This window comes from Eulemur rufifrons, chromosome 28, assembly GCF_041146395.1.
Source record: "Eulemur rufifrons isolate Redbay chromosome 28, OSU_ERuf_1, whole genome shotgun sequence".
NCBI lineage: Eukaryota > Metazoa > Chordata > Mammalia > Primates > Lemuridae > Eulemur > Eulemur rufifrons.
The window spans coordinates 44318980-44341395 of record NC_091010.1 but is presented as its reverse complement, the minus strand read 5'-3'; the positions used below and the strand labels follow the sequence as shown (position 1 = coordinate 44341395).

Sequence of the window (22416 nt, the reverse complement as noted above, 5' to 3'; positions counted from 1 at the left end):
CATTTTATTCTAGAAGCTCTGCTTCTTGCACTGGAGGAGATTATGGATGATGTACAGTGGCCTGGAGTGGCAAAGTGAGGAGAAAGTGGCCTAGGTGGAGTAGTTAGGAGGATAGGTAGTAGTTAAGGTAGGCTTGAAGAGGTCTGAGAGAGGCTGCAAGATAACCCGGTTACCCCGGGCCTAGGTGTACAGATGGAATGAGTTGGGCGGGGGAAAGACATCTAAGAGAGGAGAAAAGCTTGTGTCCACTTACAGGTTTTCCCCAGGATCCAGAGAGATGGGGGAGGAAACCCACAAATAATTACGAATGTAATGATGGACCTAAGTTGAGCAGTTTTAGGTCATAAAGCCTTTTCTAAATTTACCTCCAGTTTTTTCATGGGATTTAAATTAAAGAAAAATATATTGTAAAAGTTATCTGTACCTGGATTAGAGTTTAACTGTAAAAGTGGTGAGTGAAATCAGGAGCTATAGAACTGATGAGTGAAAAAATACTAATCATCCCTTTTCTATCATTCCTTTCTAACCTTTCTATTACGATCCAGATATTTTGTTGCTGTTTGTTGGGTACCACCTAAGCTGGACTTCCGACATAAAACTGTGCAGCTTGCTCACGCAGCAGCGCCACTGTGTTCAAAATATTTGGACAAAGGGTGTTGGTGAGAAGACCTTGCAGCTACCCACCAGGTGGGGGTTGGAGGCAATGAACGCTCACGACCACAGTGCTTGCTCAAGAGGTGGCCTCTAATGTCTGTTTTCCAGAGGAATTCACTGCTACTGAGGAAGCCAGTTGTCTGTTTGTCTGATGCCATCTGGAGACCTGGAAGTGTCACAGAAGTTTGTTAGGCCTTTTAGATGTTGACTTGTCTACTGACAGGTGGTGACCTTCACTGGGATGAATGTAGAGGACTATGGCGTTGGGTTTGACTCCTTCCAGCATTCAGGCAGAAATGCTGTTTGACCCCCTCCCACACCTATTGCCTATTTAGTGGCCACTTGGCCTTTCCTGCCATTTGGTGGCATTTATTCCCCAAAATTCCTTCCTCCTGCCTGACAGTTTCTAACCAGATCTTGCCCAATCTGGCTCCATCCCTTATGTGCCCATTTGATGAAAACTCAGCATGAAGCAGGATCACCTCTGCATTTCTTTTTAAGAACCAGAATAAAATACTGAGTAACACCTTTCCAGTGGTTAAGGAGAAAGGGTGGCTTTGGCTCAGTGGTTTAAAGGACTTGTTATCCTACTTGTTTCTTCGTTAATAGATGAGAAGACAGATGACCGTATTTTGAGAGTCCATTGTAAAGCCCAGCTCTGGGCTCCCTGTTGACTATTTTGTCATTAATGTATGTGAAACCATATGCAAATCCCAACGGGAAGTTCAGTCTGTTTTTCTGCTTGCAGTTTAAATGAAAAAAGATTGTACTGGGTGTGATGCTAAAAAATCTCTACACATACACATTTGTTTGTTACACTTCTTGATTTGGGCAATTTTGCTTGCATAAAAAGATCTTTGAAAAGCTTCATGGTAATACTTTTCATGTCTCTAAATCAAAATGGCTCAGTTCTGACAATTTTACATTTAATGTACAATATAGAAGTGGGTTTCAAATAGCTCTAGATTGTTCTAAATTATTAATTGGGGCATATGTTTTTAATTGGCAAGAAATAACCAAACTTCAGAAATTGGTCATTTTTATTCCATCAAGTTAATGGTGAGTGGCTTATTTAATAAAAACATGTCTGTAATTTAACACAAATAGCACGTACAGCTGTTCATTTGTCAGTCTTTTTGCCTGTCTGAAGCATCTTAGACTTTATTACTAAAGGGTAGGGTCACCTAGAGGGGAACTCTGTCATTTTACATTTTTCTTCCGTACATACTACCAGCCACTACGTTAGGTTAGGTGGGTGCCGCAGCAAGCGCCCTTCATGGCTGGACGAGATGTTGAGAGAGCTGAGAGTATCGTAATCCTGGATTTTTTCCTGCGCTGAAAGAGACCTGAGAGACGATTTGATTCATTTCATCCCTGCAGAGAAGCGACTGTCTAAAAGCACACGAGTTGGTAGCGACGCGGACCGCTCGCATCGGGCTTCTGGTCCTGCGCTGCCGGCTCTAGCCGCTGCCGCCTGCCTTCGTACACGTGGGCATCGGAGTTGTAAAGTGAGTTGTGAAAATAAAACAGGCGGGAAGCGCAGCCTTGATCTTCAGGAGCAGCGTTCCGGAGTCGGAGGCCGAGGTGGCGCGCGGAGCAGGGGCCTTCGCTGGGTGGGCGCGCCGCTGGCCGGGCCCCGCTTCAGCACCCGCACCTCGCTCCCCTTCCTCCGAAGTTGCGGAGGTGCCGGGAAGGGGAGGGGCCTCGCCTCGGGCGCCCGAGTGATTGGCTGCCCAGGGCCCTTGGCGAGGGCTGTTTGGTCCAGCCCTGGTAGAGAGAGAGGGGCGGAGCGGCCACTGCTCCAGCCACCGCCGCCACCGCCACAGTCGCAGCCGCCGCAGCCTCGGCCGCCGGGCAAGTAGCTCCGAGCGGCCGCTTCCCGGGTGCCTCGACGCGGACAGGGGGCGCCGCGCTCCGCTCGCTCCTCGACCGAGCCATGCCGGGCAGCCGCGCGTAACCGCCGAGCCCGGCCGCCACCGACACGACCCTGTGCACCGTCCCTCGCCGAGCCGAGCTTTCGCGCACGCAACTCCCTCTGGCCCCGCTGGCCCCGCAGCACCATGCCCCGGGAGGCTGCACTCGGGGCCCTGGTGTCACTGCTGCTGCTGCTGCTGGGTGCCGGGGGGCTTGGGGAGCGCCCGGACGCCGCCTGGGACTACTCGGCGTTGGAAGACGAAGAAGGCGCGGAGCAGCAGCTGGAGCATTACCACGACCCGTGCAAAGCCGGTAGGTGCCGCCGCCGCCAGGGGAGTCCCGCATAAGTTTGCCTTTGAAATGCAAATAAAGTGGTGGGCCGTCTGCGGGGCGGGTCTCTCTCCCCTCCCCTGAGATGCCCCGGCTCCCCGGGAAGACAATGCCCGGAGGAAATGCTTCAATACCACTCGGAGGCTGGGACGTCCCGGCCCAGGTTTGCGCCGCGCCCCAGTGGCGGTCGCGGGAGCGTTCCCAAAGGGGATCGGGGCGGGTGCCCGGGGCCGAGAGGGCGCTCCGGGCCAGGGGCGGGCGTCAGGGCCGCCTGACAGCCGGGCGGGCAGCAGGGGCCACCGCCGCCGCTCTGGGCTGGAGCGGAGGAGCGGGGCTGGGCGCGGCGCTCCCACGCTCAGATGGAGTTGCCGGCTCGGATTTCACGGCATTTGTAAGTTTCACGCAAAGTTTCCCAAGGTCTTGTAGTGACTCTCGGGAAAAGATTTTAAAAAGAAAAGCTTCTCAGCAGGCAAAAGGAAGGGGTCGCCGAGGAAGAATGCACAAGACTCGAATCGCCGCAAACTTCCCTGTAGTCCCCTGAGCATCGTGCCGGCCCCGGGGGTCGCCCGGGCGGGCGGAGATGGAAGCCGGCAGGTGCTCTAATCCCTCCAGGAAGCTGCGCCCCGGGACCCGCGGGCCCTTCGGGCGCAGTCGCCGCCCCAGCGCTGCAGCTCCCGCTAACCCCGAGCCACCAGCCGGCTCGTGGGTCCCCAGGGGAGCGGCTTCCGAGCTGGAATCATTGAGGCGCTAGCCTCAAAGGGACCCAAGCGCAAGTCCCAGAGAGCCGATGGCTCTAGGGCAGTTCCCAGCGGGGACAGGAGGATGATGGGCTCAGAGGCCCGCACAGCCGCTCCTGGCCGGTGGCCAGAGGCCCGCAGGTAATGGTGTTCGTCTCCGGCATTGTCCAGCCTGCTTCGCTTGGCGGCCGGCAGGGATGAGCGGAAAAAGCGAAGAGCCCGGTGCCACCCTCAGAGGGGCAGGGTGCCCTTTCCAGGTGCGGTGGCGGTCCGGGTCTGTGAGTGCTGTGGGCCAGTGGCCCCATTCCTCCACTCGCCGGAGACCTCTGTCAGCTTCGGTTTCCTCCTCTGACAGCAAACTGGGGACAGCAATTACAAGAGGACTCAGAAGATTTATGGGAAAATTCTCTGCAGATGGTATAATTATGGCACTGTAGTTGTTTTACTGTTACTGTTACTGCAGTGGCTCTTGTCTAGGCTGGGTGTTGGGAGGCTCAGAGCTGGGTGAAGTCTAGGGAAGACGGGGTTACTAGGAGGCTGGAGGACCTAGGGAGTTTGTGAAACCCGAGAATCTTGTGAAGGTTCAAGATCAAACCAGGCGTGAGGGGCCTGGTCTAACCACACGGACGATGCCTGCAGAATATCCACCTATTGCTGTACCTTGTGGGGCCTCTGAGTTAGGAAGGTGAGTAGATGAGTTGGTTCCTGGGTCATTTGAGAGAACATCAGCAGGTACATGCCTGACTGAGGTACCCCAGTTCCTCATAGGGCCCAACTCATGGCCAGGGAGGAGGATCTCCAGAGCACAGTGGGAATGGTGGCCTGGTCTGGCCCTAAAAGAGGGCCCCTGACACTGGGAACATGGGTGGGGGCCAAAGAAGTCAGTGGCTTGACCATCACCTGCACCTGGCAGATCCTGGGCTCTGCTGGGTGTGAGCTAGGGCCTCTGGACAGCTGGGGCCTGGAGTAGGGAAGCATTCAGTTTGCTCAGGGATGTGTTGGCACCTCTGGTATGTTGGGTGCTGGTCTGCACGCTGCAAATCCTGAGGTGAAAGAGACGTAAGTCTTCTGTGAGAGCTTCTCAGCTCCCAGTTTCAGCCTTACGGGATAACCCTGAGACAGGCTTGCCTACTGGGGCCTCATTTCTTCAGTGCTTTTGGAGAGGATGCAAGATAAGCAGGGGCATGCATGATCTGTGACGATTCACAGACAGGATGGAATGGGCAGCAGGGCTGGAAGGTAGAGGATCTTGGGAGTATGGTTTCAGCCGGCTGTGTGCATCCTCCTCCGGGACCATCCTTGAATCCTGCCAACCCTTTGGCCTCTCCCTGGGCTATGCTGTTGCTAAGCCTGGCCAGAAGAGGGCGATGGCAAGGAAGACAGGAGGGGCGGGGTGCAATGGCAGGCGGGGGAGGGGGGCGGTAGTATCTCCCTTTGCCCATCCTCCTGGAAATTCCCTAGGGAACAGCTCTCCGGAGCATCAACATGCAGTTCACCAATGCACTGCGGTCTCAACAGAAGAATTTGCCTCTTGGCTGGCAGCAAATTGCACTTTTTGGTCGCATATTTAATGCAGACCCTTAGGGGCAGCTTCCCATCCTATCCCAATCAAATCCTAACTCCCTAGTTCCTCCAGCCAGACGTTCTCCTCAAGGACCCACCGGAGGGCTTTGAATCTATTAATAAAACACCTCCCACCTGTCCCTTCTCCATGTGAGTCTGCGTCCTGCTGCAGATCCAGAACACAGAGGGGAGAGAGTCTTGGATCTGTTCCTGGCCCTGTGGCTGTGTTACCTTGGACAAGTCCCATCCTTTCTGGGCCTCAATTCTTATGTGTAGAATGAAAATGTTGGACCTCTTAGGATTGCAAACTGACAGGTCCAGGGAGCTCGTTCTCTTGGCCCACATCAACCTTCTTGCCCTGGGCCGACTTCGTACCTTGCAGGCATTTGAGTTCGAGCCCCGGGCTCCTTCCTATTCTGTGAGTATGGCTCTATGATCTTTGCATCTAGTCCAGCTTCTTAGAAGCTGAGAAAACTGGTAATTATAGACCATTTATAATTTTATTGTTTTAACTCTTTTGTAATTTATATGCCGTTTTTACCATTTTACCATTTACTCTGCCATCTACAAGCTATATGACCTTGGGCAAGTCACTTGATTTCTCTGGGTCTTAGTTCCCTCATTTGTAAATGGGGATGATTCCTGATAAATTGCTTAGAACAGGGCCCGACATATAGGTATGTACTTTATAAACAGATTTTCTAGAAACTTATTGAAAGAACGTCTTTATGCTGACATTTGAAGCAGGTTTTAAGCTGTAAAATTTGAATTTACTAATAGACAATCTATTTGATACTATGAAAAGGGATGGTTTTTAAATTAAATGATTATGGAATGGGAGTGAGTCTGTGAAGACCCCTTGGCCCGGGACTGGCGAGGGGCATGGGGCTCCTGGAGTGTGTTTTCTGTCTGGTCGTCCATAGCTCTGCCATTTTGTTTCCTTTCTGATACTGTCAGTGCCGCCACCGGTTCAACTGACTGTCGGTCACAAGGCACCCTCCCAACCACCATGCGTCTGAGAGCAAAGCTGGGGAGGACGCTCCTTCCCGCCCGCCTGTCCTCACCCACGATTCCTTAGCGGGCTCCAGGCCAGGAGGCCCGGGTCCTTATCCTGCCTCTTACTCTGTGCAGCCTTGACAAAGTCATTTTACCTTTCCATACCTCAGTCTCCTCATCTGCAAAATGGGGGTGGGAGCAAAAATGCTTGCCGTGTGGGGTGGACAAGAGGCCAGTTTGAATTGGATTCCTTTGAAAGAAGAGCCTGAGACAAGGATTTGTGTGCAGATTGTTTGCAAGGCGATCCCGGAAGCAAGAAGAGTCAGACCAGAAAGGAGGAAAACCAGTGAAGGGGGTGGGAGCAAGGTTGCTGCTTTAGGTAACGGGCTTCTGAGGAGCTTACAGGATGCCTCCCTGAACAATCTGCCCGCAGAGTAGGAGGCTGCGGCATCTACCCAAAGGCTGCCGTCCTTTGTGGCTTGCTCCCTGCTCCAGTTTCTATTCCTAGGTAAGAAACCACCCCAAACTCAGTGGGGTGGAACAACCTCTATTTTATTATGTCCGTGATTCCGTGAACTAGGAATTTGGAAAGGACACAGCAGGGACGGCTTGTTTCTGTTCTGCGTTGTCTGAGCCTCAGCTAGGAACACCTGCAGGCTGGGGTAATGACACCTGGGGACTGAAACCATCTGGAGGCTCATTCACCCATGTGTCTGGCAGTTGAGACTGGCTATTGCCTGGGACCTCAGTTGGACTGTTGGCCAGAACACTGACACGTGGGTATTTCCATGTGGTCTCTCCAGGTGGGCTAGTTAGGCTTCCTCACAGCGTGGCAGCTGGAGTCTCGGCGTAAGCATCTCCAGAGAACCAGGTGGAAGCTGCATTGCCCTTGATGGCTTTGCCTCAGAGTTACTTCCGCCATGGTCACAAGCCCTCCCAGATTCAAGGGAGGGAACGTAGACCCACCTCTCCAACGAGAGGAATGTCAAAGTCACATTGTTGAAAGGGCACATGGCCTGATAGAGATTGTTGCAGCCAGTGTCTTGAAATATGACCTGCCACACTCCCCAACCCGTTAACCTCCCTGAGCATCCAGGTGTAATGAGCTCTACAGATTCAGAAGAATGCTCAAGCGGAAAAGTGGGGTGACATGCAGCAAAGGCAGGGACCTGCCCAGAGTTGAGCTGAGGGTATGTGACTCAGGTCACCAAAATTGTCTATACATTAGGCTCAAGTGATAGGAAAGTGCAGCATGGCCTTTGGGGTTCATTAACTCCAAAGGAACTGGCTGACAGCTTTGCTTTTCTGCTGATGGCTTGGTAAACGCCAGGGCCTTCTCCACGGCTGTGGGTCCCATGTTAGGACAGGGTAAATATGGCTGGTGGTGCCCGAGGCTTATGGCTCGGAGGCAGTAGAGAGGGCAACCCCCACGGTTCCTCCAGACCTTACGTCCGCCTGGAACGAGGTGCTGCACTTCACCTTGCCGTTCTCTCCGAGACATCTGACCAGTCAGGTTTTATTTTGGGGTCGCCCAGAGCACTCTCTGGCAGCTCTCGCCAGCAGCCCCAATGTTATTGTCAGCCTGGACACTGAGGCGGCCCTGGCCCAGGGTGCTACGGACCTCCCGACAGTGCCCAGAGTGGAGCTGGGGAGCTCGGGGGTCCTGGGCGCTGCTCCTCTGGAGTTTGCACCCCACATGGCAAGGACAGGCGTCCTCTCTCTTCACATGGTGCCTCTTGGACCCTTGTCTCCCTGGCACAGCCTGTTTGCAGAATGGGAGCTGCCATCTCCCTGGTACCCTGCCTGTCCCTGGTTAGACTCCCACACCATGGGCCACGGCCAGGTAAGGCGGCTGGCATTTTTACCTCTTTATTTTCATTCCTCTTCGTCATAGTGCCTGGCTGATGGGCGGGTGCCGATTTAATGGAATTACAGTGCCTCAGGGCCATGTTGGAGTTAAATGTTTGTCTTTCCCGATTCTCCAGGCGGGAGCAGCACCTAGTTTGCTTATTTCTAGTGTTTCACACTCTGCAGTGCAGTGGGGCAGGGTGTGTGTGAGCAGCTTCAGAGCATAGGCTCTGGCGCCTGGCAGACCTGGGTTCAAAATCTGCCGGTAGGCAAGGCTGTGTGACCTTGAGTAAGTTACTTAACCTCCCTGAGCCCCATTTCCTTACTTGAAAAGAACTACTGATATCCACTTTTCAAGTTTGCTCCAAGGACAAAATGATACAATGTTTGTCCAGGGCCAGCACAGTATCTGGCGAAAAAGCAAGTGCTGGTGACTGATGTATACATTATTAGAGCACAAAGTAGCTGCTCACAAGCACTTCTTGAACTCCTTTGTTGAAACGCTGCAGAGGAATGTGAATTTTCACAACAGATGAATAATGGATTTCCTATGGTGTAATTAGAGTTAGGGATTCTTAATTTCAGACCTGATCACTGTTGTTAAATGGGGTCTCAAAAGTAAGTGAAGGGTGAATTTTGTGGGATATGAGTTATATCTCAATAAAGATGACTAAAGAAGATAAGTGCAGCTGAGGACAGGGCCAGGGCAGAGCTGGGGGAAGAAGCTCATTGTCTTGGCTCCTGGGGGCACAGCTGCCCGAGCTGAGAATTCAGCCCAGCCAAGCAGGTGGGGAGTGTATGGCCATCAGATGACAGACACACAGAGCCCAGAGGTCCCAGCAGTGGCCAAGATGCACACTGAGGTGGCCAGAATCTGGGAAAGGGGACACCAAGAAGGGAAATGCATTGGGTCCCTCTTAGATGGGGCTTCTCCGAGAGCTGGGTGACGACAGGGACACCACCTCGCTGACCCTCAGCACAGCCCTGAAAGCAGACAGGGAGCGGCGATGTTGCCGTTTTGTGTATGGGGAAGTGAGCTTCAGCTAGATTTTCTGTCTGACATTGGTGGTCCTTTCATTTTCAACACCATCTCTGTGGACAGAGCCCATGTTTAGCAGACAGAAAAGGCTACAGTGACAACATCCAAGGTAGGTCCCCAATCTCACATCAGTGGGAGACATTTTTCCTTCCCTCTCTGCCCAGTGGTGCAGTGATCAGCACTGCACGCGCTTTCCTGGGGGTGGTGTGAGTGTTGGGAGTGTCCTCTCCTCTGTGGTCCAGCCCAGTGAGGGGAACGGGGGTCACTGTGGTGCCACAGAGCTGTCCACACAGCCCCAGGTCTGCGGGGCACCAGAGTCATGCCAGGCCTTGCACTGGTGCTGAGGATCTAAGTGCTAGTTAGACCTCGACCCTGACCTCGGGCAGCCTCCTGCCCAGGGCTGGACACGGTCTGCTCAGCAGGAAGACGCTCCCGGATAGAAGCCGAGTGTAGACGTTCAGCAGGCCCTCTCCCCCTGCAGCACCTTGCTGGTCAGTTCTAGACCTCCACTGCTTCTCCGGCCACTCCGCCCCCCTCCCTGGGCTGGGCCACGATTGTTGGAGCGCCCGGCTCCTCCCAGCCTGCAGAGAACAAGGACCTTGCTGCAGTCGGCGTTGCGGCTCCATACCCACCATGCTTTGGAATCAGACTGATTTAGGAGACTTCTCAGCTCTGTCACTTACTAGCTGTGAGCCCCTGAGCAAGTCCCTCAGCCTTTAAAGCCCCAGTGTCCTCGTCTGTATCATGCGGTTAAAAGAAACTCCTATTAGCAGGCGTGTATATGAAAGGCACCGGAAACTGTGCCTGGCAAGTAGAAATGCTCGATAAATGAGAAATACTGCTGGGATTCTGTGGCCCATGACGAACCTGTCATGCTCAAAAAGTGAGTGGACTAAATCAAGTCATATAAACAGCGCTGCTTTCCATGCCTGTGAGACAGCCCGAGGGGCAGAGCCAGTGGACTAACGGGCAGATTGCTGGGGTGCTTACACTTGCTGGGACTCAGTTTCCTCATCTATAAAACGTAATTACTGGCTGGGCACGGTGGCTCACGCCTGTCATCTTAACACTTTGGGAGGCCAAGGCAGGAGGATCTCTTGAGCCCAGGAGTTTGAGGTCACAGTGAGCTTTGATCGCACCACTGCACTCCAGCCGGGGTAACAGAGTGAGACTCTGTCTCAAAAAAAAAAAAATGTGGTTGCTAATGTCTACCACATAGGGTTATTATGAGGTTGAAATGAGTTGATATAGACAAAGCACTTAGAAGAGTGCCTGGAACATGGTAAACATTCAGTAAATACTATTTTTTAAATTATTATTATCATCCCAAAGAAATGCAATAAGATTTCCAAATGACAGAAAACCAACTATCTATACAACCAAAACCAAATGATGTTTTAAGAGTTTTATGTTTTCTAATGATGTCACGCTGATAGCTCCTCTCTATCCTTAGATTTTGACCTAAAAATTAAATCTGCCATGAATCTCCCTGGCCTCCCTGAGGATGGTGTTAGGCCGAGGAGTTCCGTTCCCTGCAAGCCAACCCGCTGTCTGGGCCCCACCTGAGAAACCTGCCCCTGACTCTTGGAGAGGTGTGAGTGGTGCTGGGCCCACCTCCACTCGGCCGACAGCTCCTCCCAGGCCCTCTTCTTTCCAAGACAGTGTTCCTATGGCCTCCAGGGTCCAAAGAGCTGGGGTCTGAGCAGGATTTGGCCCACACCACATTTGAGGGTGGAGTACATCCCTCCCCCATGGAGACCAGTCAAGCCATCTGAACAGAGGATGGAGCTTCATTGGATCCCAAACCTTTGCCTTCTCAACCCTCGCCATGTTTTCAAGAGGAAGAACAATGTAGTAACCCTCACATAACAGCCTTTCCTTAGCGATTCGGGCCATACCTGATGGTTTACAAAGCTGTTTTCCCTCTGTTTCCTCCATTGGTCTCTCGAACAGTGCAGGAGACAGTCTGGACACTCACAGGAGATGGCTGGGTTCATAGGGTGTCATGGGCATGGCGGGATGTGGTCTGGGTGCTCCCACAGGGCAGAGCCTGGGCTGGGACCTGCACAAGACATTGAACTTGTATGTAGGGGAACAAGGACCTCCAGTCCCTGTTCTTTCTAGCCACTTGGTCTCTCTAGCCCAGGGGCCTCCGTCTTTGCCTGACTTTCTCCACCCACAGTGAACAAGCATCTCCACGCTGCCCAGTGTGAAGGTCATGTTTGTGTATTTGTTCCCCCAACACCAGAGCCCACTGCCCTTCCCTGCCTTTTGCTCTATCCTTGGCTAGGAGTCCGACAAGGATGAGAGAATTCTGGCTTTCAAAGTACTCTTAGTCCCAAAGCCTGGGGAAGAATAAATGAACAAATACAAGGTGTTGAAATACACCGGCCTCCCTCTGTTCCTCTGCCCCTCTTCTGGAAGGCCCAGGGGCAGTGCATAGGTGTCAAGACAGTCGAGGACAATGGGTCCAGCCCCTCTCCCCTCCAGAGTGAGAAGACTTGAGTGGCCAATCTTTCCCAAGGGGGTGCCAGGTGAGAAGGAGCAGAAGCAGTGAAACAGCCTATTGAAGAGACTGTTTTTGGCATCATGCAGCCTGTGGTTTGAAGCATGCTTCTGCCTTTACTATCTGTGTGGTTTTGACCAAGTCTCTTAACCTGTCTGAGCCTCAGTTTCCTCATTTGGAAATCATATGGGTTTGTTCGAGGATTAAATGAGGCCATGAACATAAGTGTTTAGCAAGCAGTCATTGTTAGCTGTTCTCCTGGCCATTATTATTAGTCTTGTTATTGTTCTCCATTTAAGAATTTCCCTGTAAGTGACAGTCTCAGTGGCCCAAGAATGCTAATCTCCCTCTGTCAGGGCTGCAAAGAGTTCTCTTGGGATACATAGCATGTGGCAAGTGATAATTTATTGCTCCACAGCTCGCTTGCTCTCGTCCATGAAGCAGGGAGAGGATGACAGATAAACCAGATGCATCTAAGCAGGTTTCTCCTGGTATCCTCTTAGCCTGCTTATAATACAGTTCTGCCTGGTTGCAAACATAGCAACAGGAACAGAGCTTTCCTGCTGATTGGTTAGAGACCTATCTGTGATCACGCCACCGCTAACCACTTCTGCCAATTACCAATAAATATTCTCAAGCTCGCCTGCATGAGCACTTGAGTGGTGATGTTCAGCCCTGAGTCTTTGCCTGCTCCGCCAGCTGGACCACTTATCTTCTGCCTCATCCTGCAATTTGCACTGAGCCTCTTTCCCTTCCTCCCACCTGGGTTACTGGCCTGGAGTTGATGAGAGTCCTGTGAGCTGGTTTCCCACAGACACAGCCCTAAGCTACCCTTCTTCTTAACTCCTGTTCACGTCCCTGGGGCAGTGCTCCCCACTGCTGAGCCAGCACTGGCTTCCTGTTCTTTCCTCCTTGGCCCCGTGATTGCAGGTACCACACTGGTACTAGAGCCTACCCAGGTGCTTACACCAGAAACCTGGTCGCCACCTGGACACCTGAGTCTCCCTCCCTCTCTCATGTGGTCCAACACAAGTGCTGTCAATTCTGTTCCAAAACTGAGCCCATCCACTTCTCTCCATCCTCACTGGCACTGTTTGGTCCAGGCCTCCACCAGCTTCCACGTGGGCTGCTGCAATAGTGCCTGAACCGGTCTCCTGATGCTGCTCTGGCTGCCCCGAACCTGTTTTCCGCATCGCAGGCAGAGTGATCTTTCTGAAACTCACATCTGATCATGTTTACAAAATCAGACCTGCTCAGGACCCTTTACTGACTTCCCGTTGCACTTGGGATGAGAGTAGTCGGAGGCCCTGTGTGCTCTAGTCGCTGCCTGTCCCTCTGGCTCGGCCTCCTCCCCTCACCTGCCAGGCTCTGCCTCACATCAGTTCTTCCTCCTGCCTGGAAAGGTCTCTAGATTCTCCTCCTGGTCACCTCTGACTCATCCTCCAGGACTCAGCTTACATGTCATCTCCCCCCTGAGGCCTTCCCATCCCCCTCATCTCAGTCAGGTCCCTTCTCTTAAATGTCTTGTTTTTCCACATGGCACTTTGTGCAGTCGATAATGGGGTGTAGTTATTGGGGTGATTACTTGCTCAGTGACCATCTCCACATTGGACAATGAGTTCCAAGGGGTAGAAACTAGACTCCTGTGGTTCCCCAGTCACCAAGATGCCCACACATGGTGGATGCTCAACCAATACCTGTCCAATGGGAAACTGAGCAAATTAGAATTCAGAAAATGTAGCAATCACCATAAGGAAGACCTCCCTGGTGAGGGGGTTGGTAAGCCCGGGGCTTGGCCTGGAAGGATGCATGGGATTTGGAGAAGCTGGGGCGCAGGGGAAGGCATTGCAGGCAGAACAGACGGTGTAAGGTGAGGCAGCAAGAATGCTAGTGACGTGTCTGGAGCTGGGGTTTACTCTGGTGTACTTTGCAGAACAGTCGCAACAAGATGGAAATCAGCTTGGAACAGGGAAAGTCAAGCTGGGACATTTGAAATATATCCCTAAGGAAATGAGCTATTGATGGTTTCTGAGCACAGGACTGTTCTAGTGAAGACATACGATGCTTAGGATCTGCAGAAGCAGGAAGCAGGGCGACCACCAGGATTTCTAGGCTTGGGAGCCTGAGGATGTGGGCTCTGGCCTTGGGTATGGGAAAGAAGGGAAGATGAGAAGAGATCTGGGCTCTGTGCGTGGGAGGGATCCTGAGCTGAGCTGTGCCTCAGGGTCATGGTTGAAGCATGAATGAGTTCATCCAGGCATGTTCAGTAAGCATTGGGGTGCGCTTGAGGCAGGTGGGAAAATGAATAATGTTTTAACCTAAAATGTTTTTCTTAACTATGCAGCTAATGCACATCTGCTGGAGAGCATTTAGAAAATATATACAGCAAGCAGAAGTAAAAATGTCCAGCAATCCCATTGCCTAGAAGTAACTATTGTTAACATTTTGCTGTATGTTCTTCCAGACTTTTTCTGTGCATGTTTATATTTTTTCCACTAAAAATACTGTACATACTGCTTTGAACCCACTTGCATTTCACTTTCACTTAGTATCGCAAACCTTTTTCTATGACAATAAAGACACTTATGTTATAAACATTCTTGTACAACATCAATTAGGTTGTTTTGTGCACCATTGTATAGACACATCATAATTTATTTAACCAGTCTCCTATTGTTGGACATACAGATTTTTTTTCCCAGTCTTTTGCTTTTATAAGTGATGATGCTGGAGTTGTCCTTGTAGCTATATTTTTATATACCTCTTTAACTATTTCTTTAGATAAATTCCTAGAAGTAGAATTGCTGTGTCAAAAGTACCGGTGATTTAGGGCTTCTGATTCTTCTTTTTGAATTACCCTTCAACATTTTTTATTCCTTTATACTCCCATTAGAATTAATAGTTTGTATTCTAGTTTTTAAAAATCTTTGCTGGTTTGGGAAAAGTAGTTTGATATTTCTTCAACTTACACTTGTATTTTAATTTGTATTTCTTTTTCAAATAATTTTGAACCTTTTAAAATATATTTTGGCCATTTGTGTTTCTTCTGCTCTGTGCATTTCCTGTTCATGTGTTTTTTCTTCTGTTTGTGCTTGTTTTTCTAATTAGATGTTTATTTTTGAACATTTAAATATTAAGAAACTGTTTTCAATATTAAGGGCTTCAGCCTTTACTCTGCCATATTTGTCACAAATGGTTTTTGGAGAGAAGATGTTTAAAAAGCAGAAAGCTATTCTACCCCATATCATTGACTTTTTCCCATGGAGACAATCGGGTGGCTGTATCAGCTCAGATTAAGTTAAATTGCTAGTAACAGACCCAAGTTAATTGGCTGTGTCCATCAGGGTCCAGTTAGGAGACTGAAACCACAGCAGTAATTCAAACAGTAATTATAAAATTTAATATAAATAATTATTAACCAAGAAAGGGGGATTGACTCCTACAGGAGATAAAGAGAACTCTAAAGAAAACAGGAATGGCAGATGTGAGCAGCAACTGCTAGCGAAGGAGGAGCTCACTCACCCCCCTGTCCCCCAGCCCTTCCAGGCTGAAATTCTAGCTTCACAGGGAGGCTGTGACTGTGGCCCACTGGAGGTTGGAGAAGTCACCTAGATACTGGCCAGCAGGGCATTGCCTAGTGGAGACTGGCCAAACTGTGAAGGGTTGATGTCAGAGGTTCTCCTGAACAATGGTGGCAGCCACTCCTGTAGGAGCAAATTGAGACCACCGGAACCAGAAGTCCCTTCATGTTGTAGTGTCCCTCCAGTGCCCTCTACTGAGGAAGCCTAAGATTGTGCCACCTGGGGAAGGAGCAACGTTTACAGGGTCCAGCTCCAGTATCACAAAGCATGACGAAGAAGGGTAGATTTGGAGCTGAGAAGCAATATATTGATATCTGGGACATCAGCTTAGACAAGCTAGACGTCTGTTTCTTTCCCACATCAAAGTCTGGAGGTCTGCAATCCAGGGCCGGTATGGTAGTTTCACTCCAGCAAGTCCTCCAAGATTCAAGCTCCTTCCAGCGTGCCACTCCATTCTCTCCAGGTTGAGGCCCTTGTCCTCTTGGTCCAAATGGTAGCCAGAGCTCAAACCATCACAAGCATGGTCTGGACGTGGGAGGGATGGAAAAGAAAAGGGAACAAAGAATGTATGAGAAGAAACTTCCCAGGAGCTTCCATTTGTCACTTTTGCTTGATCGCAATGGCCAGAACTTGGTCACATGGCCACAGATATCTCCATGGGAGTCTAGAAGATCTTTCTTCTGGAGGGCCTGGAACTAAAAATCAGAGGTTTTATTATTATGGAAGAAGGGAGCAAGGTTTGATGGGCAGTAAGCAATCTCTCCCATGATAAGCTATACTTGCTGGACCTTTGCGAAGAAAATTTAGTCTAAATGATAGTGGGCCCACTCCCATGACTAAAAGTTAGCCAGCTACACAAAGTAAGATCTTTGAGTCAAATCTTATAGAATATTAGAGCTGGAAGAAACCTTTGTGATTATTTATTCTAAATTTTTCGTGTTTCCTCTGAGAACCCCGAGGGCCTGGGAAGGGCAGTAACTTGTCCAGGGTCATATGAATAGCTTCTGGCATGGCCGCAGTAGATCCTGGGTCTCCTTCACTGTCTACCTCGCATCTCTCTCCACTCTTTGCACTACTTACAGTCTCCAGTGACTTGTCTTCAGAATGAGTCATGCATGATTGCACTTGTAACTTACGGCTCTACAAAAGATCATTCCACAATGGAGATATTAAGGCTTATGAGATGTGTCTGGTCCTGGAATCAGGCATATAAGGTGTAAAATTAGAGCCCGAGAAGCTTCTGGCTTTTAGGAGCTAAACTGTATCCTTCTCTCCTTTACCAAGTGGAGCCCAGGTGGGCTCACACTGTGAGAACGCAGTAGGCATGAGAGAGCAGCAAATCATATTCTGCTGGAATTAAGCAGTCAAAAATGTCATTTTAGGCCAAAGTAGTCATCCCCATTACCAGGCAGAATCCCATCTTCCTATTTAGCTGTGGGAATAATGGAGGAATTTCCTTAGAACAGTTCTATAAGTCAGGGTCCCAGCAGGAAACAGAATTTACCCTAGATTTCATGAAGGGACTAATCAGAGGGGCAGGGTTAAGGGAACAGACAAGAGTGGTGAGACACCCAGAGACTAGCCAGCTATCTCTGTGGTGACGGGACAGGGGAGGGGACAGTGTTGCTGGGGATGGCACTAGACAGGAGGGGCAATGGGGAGGGGATGAGGCTACGGCCAGACCAGCAACACCAAAGCAGAGAAGAAATGCCCGGGCCTCTCTCTCTCCTCCTCCCTTGTATCTTCCAGGATCTCCTCCTGGCTGGAGGCAAGCAGAAGCCAGAGAGGGCAGGGGGAACTGGAGGATAAACCATAGGAACTGACCTCCTGGGCACAGAGCAGAGCAGAGAGGGTGGAGAATAAGTATATAAAGAATAACATTGATCATAGCTCAGGCCTTGCCACAGCTATTCATTTACGTGGACTGAAATATTTTTAGTATCTTTACAACATAATTTGTGAATGGCAGATGTGTGGCATATGCGATCCACTCCCCATCCCACCCCCTCATGCCAGTGGCAGACAGTGCTAATTGATCATGACTTTCTTCCCTAGGGGTTCGAGAAGTCCCTTCACAATGCTCAGAGAACCACCACCCATCAAGTGGGGTTGGCATGGGAGATGAAACCTATTTGGAGCTATAAAACTGAAATAGCCTCGCAGATCTGGCCTGCCTCCCCATACCAATCTGGTGGCTAATTTTTCTTTTTCAGAAATTAGCTGAGCAAGTGTTTTCTGAGACAAGCATGTCCTGCTTGGAAAGCCAAGCTGTGGCATGGCTCTGAAATATGTCGGCACCACCACGTCGTGACACAGATGAAGAGGGGAGGCGAGAGGCCATGTCTGCCTTGAGCGAGGTGGTCCCCAGCGCAGGCACCAGGCAGACCCTCTTGCTCATCTGTTAAGGAGGACGGGGCCAGCCAGGGCAGGAGGCAGGGCCGGGTGTTCTCTCCAGGCGCAATCAGCTTTGAGAGCGGCTCTGGAGTGCCCATCTGCGTAGGGCGCTCTCCTAGGTCCTGATTGACCTTCCGCGCGAGAGTTGGAAAATGGAAAATCCTTAGCTGGAACACATGGGAATCGGACCGTTGCCAGCACCGCGCAGGGCGTAGACGGCAAAAAAGTCCCGATTCGTGGGCCATTCCCGTGCATTCGTGCTGCCCGCTGTGGCACCGTGTTGAGGCGGATTTGGAGGCTGTGTCCGGGTTCCGTGGGCGGAAGGGCTGTGATCAATTAGGGTGATCTGTCCTGGGCAAGAGCGGGTAAGGAGAGGCACATGCTTGTCTCATATTTGCGTTTCCTGTAAGAAGTACAGGGCACGTACAGAACGCACCATTCAAACTGAAGCGATTTGAATAGAATCAGGACAGAAACCCACATACAGTCACTTAGTCTAGTCAGATAGATATAAAGAATGGATAAGTAGGCTACAGAAATGTTAGAAAGCCATTTAGGGCCTAAGTCCCTGGAGTGAATTTGGGCAACAATTTCCTGAAATATTTGCCACTATCTTGATTCTATAATACAGAACGAGGAAAATATAGGAAGAATTAATATAATTACTTTGAATAACTGGCTTAGTGCTGACCACGAACTCATCCACCCAGATCGGCGAATTAGCTTTCTGTGCTTCCTGTTATATCATGAGTATGTCTATTGTGAGAAAGGGGGAAGAGCATGGGTGAGAGTCAGCAATGTGGCTTCTGGATGTGATACTTTGAACAAGTCGTCTGACTTTCCTGGACCCCAGATTCTTCATATAGAAAACAAAAGACATAACTTAGATGACTTTGAAATTCTCTACATCTTAATATTTCTTCTGTTTTAAAGTTTTTCAAGCCTTCAGTGTAAAACTTGCAACAAATCTGTTTGATCCCATTAAAATATTTACAGCTCCCCACCCCTCTCGCCATATGCTTGAGCAACTGAGCCATCTAGCCCCGGAGAAGGCCATCTCCCCATGCCACAGCAGATGGGGACCCTGGGGACAGGAGGCTTCCCATACTAAACAGACCCTACCCTTTAGTCTCAACCAAAAGATCCAGGAGGCACGATTCCCATCTCGCCTGTTTCCTCTCCTCTGTCCTCCGAGAGCCCGAACCTCTCCCCGCCTGTTCTGCAAACGCGCCTGAATGCAGAGTCCTGAAATTTAGGGTCATGGTTTCAAAGTTCATGGTCCTGAGAATAAACAAAAAAACTATTGTGGTTGCATAGAGCTGTGGACCCCATTAACACCGTCCCATGAATATTTATAGCATGGAACTACAAAAGAACATAGAGGCCATATTGTATTTCCTAGAACTTTCTTTCCATGGGGTCCTTTCTCTGTGGGTCACTTTAATGTAAGCTTTGCTTATTTAGTTGCACACTTTAAGCCGATTAACTTTTTACTAAAAAAAACCCCTCCCTGTTTGTTTGTATATACACTGCCTTGACAAAGATTCACAGAAAACTGCTTTAAACCTGTTAAATCCCTCCGCTGGAAACTTGAAGTGAACTAAATGCGTCTCTGGGTAGGATTTCCCTGTAGCTCTCCCTGCCTCTGGCCCCTCCACCCCACCTCGGCCTGTTTCCTGAGAGGAATTCCAATGGTTTGAGTGCTCCATCTTTCGTTCCTCCAGTAATTGAGGCTTATCTCCAGGTGACTGTCTTATGGAACACTGGTGAGACCCTTCCTCGATTCCTGAGTGCTTGTTATTGGGATGGACAAACAGCAGACCCGGCAGATACCATATGATTCTCTAAAAGAAATGATAGTGAAATCAAACATTAGATCAGAGACCATCAACGCCATTGGTTCCCAAGCTTCAGTGTGCGTCAGAGTCACCTGTGCGGGTGGGGCAGGGCAGGAATTTCAAATGCATATTCCTGGGCCCTGTCCCTAGAGGTTCTGATTTCTTAAATCTGGGTTAGGGCCTGGGGATCTACATGTCACCACTCTCCTTGGACACTTCTAATGCCAGTGGTCTGGGGGTCAGGCCTTGAGAAACACTGAGCTGATTCAACTGTCTCATTTTACAGGGGAAGAAAATGCCACTGAGGGGAAAAGTTACTTGCCCAAGGTCACACACAGCTTCCAGTGTAGACCATGGAAGTGTAGATCATGTCTCTGCCTCAGTGTAGACCATGCCTCAAGATGCAGCTCTGCTGCAGAACATTTGTGATTGTAAATAGTGATTATATGTAGTTCATAAGCAGGAAGCTGATGGAACAATTAACCGTGCCTTGGTGGGGGAGGGCTCTGATTTTGGAATCAGGGAGACGTCCATTGACTTAAAACACCTGTGTGGCCTCTTCCTGCCTGCATGACCTGGCGAAGTCCTACCTCCCCCAGTGGCCTTCGTTTGCTCTTCTATAAACTGGGGACAAGGATGGCTTCCTTGCAGAACTGGTGAGGGGATGGATTGCAGTAATGTGCGGAAGGCATTTGGCCCCGGCCTGGGGACAGAGTGAATGCTGTACGCTTCTGCTGTACATGGGTGAAAACAGGGCAAGATCTGTGCAGTGCAAATCCCAGAGAGGAGCCCCCAGGGGTGGGCCTTTTCTGGCAAGGCTCAGATCAGGGTCATCTTCTGTAGTCGTAATGGTCAGGCACACACATGACATCAGATAGGGAACATAACAGAACCTCAGAAACTATGAGGTACTTTCCCAGGATTTACTGTTGTCCTTACCATGGTGTGCTGGAGCTGGCTCTTACCTGCTTGTGCGGGCTGATTGTGCACACCTCTTCCCAACGCCAAGTTCAGTGACCCTGAACTCAGCCATGGTGGGAGTATTTACACCAGGGAAATTGGCAAACACTATAAACGAAGGCTCTCCCTCTCTCTACCAATTGTTAAGTATCATCACACCAGTGATTATATATCATTACAAAGTATGTCTTTAAAATTAGTCTCCTTTTACATTTTCAGATTTATTATACAACAGCTTTAAATTGTATTTGAATGTAGGACACTGCCCAGGATCTTGATGTCTGGGGGGGGCACAGCTCTTCTGACTGTCTCATATTTATTGAGAGGGGCTGGTGCCAGCCCTGTGCTGAGAACTTACTCATGCTCATGACAACCCTGTAGGGAAGATATTATTGTTTATTCCCATTTGAAAGATGAAGAAAATGAGACTCAGAGAGGTTAAGTTATTTGCTGAAGATTTCACAGGCTTGACTTGAGTGCCAAGCTATCTGATTCAGTACTTCACTTTCAGCCTCTGGCTTACATAGTGTCTCGTTTGAGAACTTTCCTTAGTGTGTGTAAATGAGATTTGATACATGAAACATGTGCATGTAAAACTGGAGTCTGTCCTCAAGGTTTATAGAGTCTGGGCAGCTGAGTCGATGCTAAGAGCTGAGGAAGGCAGCTGGGGGCCTGGGAAACGCCCTGGTTTGGGGGTTTTGGCGCTGCCACTTGCTAGCTATGTGACCCCAAGCATGTCATTCTCTCCTCTGGATCTGTTTCTTTCTAGTTCTATGAATTAGCCTTTTCTAGACATTTCATATAAATTGAATCGTATATTAATAATATGTAGTGTTTTGCATCTGGTTCTTTCATTTAGCATGATGTTTTTGAGATTCAGACGTGTTGTAGCATCTGTCTATATAGTTTGTTCCTTTTAATTGCTAAATAGCGTTCCACTGTATAGATATGCCACATTTTGTTTATTCATTCAACAGTTAATGAACATTTAGGTTGTTTCAAGTTTGAGGGTATTATGAATAAGGCTGCTCTGAACATTTGAGCATATGTCTTTGTGTGGACAAAAGTTTTCATTTCTCTTGGGAGGATTCTCTAGGAGTGGAGTTTGTGGGTTTTGTGATAAATCTATGTTTAACATTTTAAAGCCACTGCCAAACAATTTTCCATAAAGGCTGCACCATTTTGCATTCCCACTAGCAATGGGTGAGGGTCCCCATTTCTCCACACCACAAAGCTGAGTTTTAATCAGCCTTTGTTACTCAAAGGTCTTCTCAGTTTTCTTTTATCATTTAGTTATGAGAATAAGTTGGCTCTTCCATCTCTCCAAGTCCCTGAATTTTTGAACTCTCTATTCTTTTTCATTCCTACTAAAATCGTCCACTTTTTTTGAGCCAATTTCTTTCTTATACTACCTTGTGGAACACAGCTAGTAGCAACCAAGGCATGCGGTCAGTATTCTGACTCCTGGTCTCTTTGTTTGAAGCCGTAAGCCCATTCAGTTCATCTGTGCCTTCCGAGTTAATACGGGTAACAGTTTTACCAAATACTTCATCCCCGGATAACATAGATCATGTCCTTCCAGCCTTCAGTAGCAGTTTCCTTGATACCTGGCCCAAAGACAATGGCGTTTGTTACGGTAGCATACCACTGTGGCAGCAATTTCTGTATTAGTGAGGATGAAGAAGTCATGGGTAACAAATGCCCATGAGTCTAAGCGGCGTATAAAAACAACAGGTTTTGTTTTTGTTTTTTTTAACTCCATATCCATCCTGTTAAGCCATGGTGCACTCCTCATCATCTTTACTCCTGAACCTGGGGTGACAGAGCTACCCCCATCTGGAACATTGCTTGTCTTCTGGGACCGGGCGAAGAGGACGTGGTGAATCGTGCACTTGCTCTTACAGCTTCCTCCCACACTGAATTAGCCAGAGCAGGTTATGTGGCCCATCCTGACATGAGTGGGGCAAAAAAATCTTCCCCCAGGGAAGGGAAGCTAATATGATGAACAACAGTGTAAATACTCACCTTATGCTTTTTCTTTCACATCCTGGGGACA

At 49.5% G+C, this 22416-nt stretch overlaps 1 protein-coding gene across 1 annotated transcript in view; it reads left to right on the top strand.

Annotated features, from left to right (window-relative positions):
* Window positions 1–2714: 2714 nt before the first annotated feature.
* The window catches only part of TLL2 (tolloid like 2), a 106351-nt gene continuing 86649 nt past the window's right edge, over window positions 2715–22416 (top strand). The window contains exon 1 of the mRNA XM_069460580.1: window positions 2715–2880. Within this exon, the coding sequence (XP_069316681.1) occupies window positions 2715–2880 (166 nt within the window). The remainder of the gene's footprint in view (window positions 2881–22416) is intronic.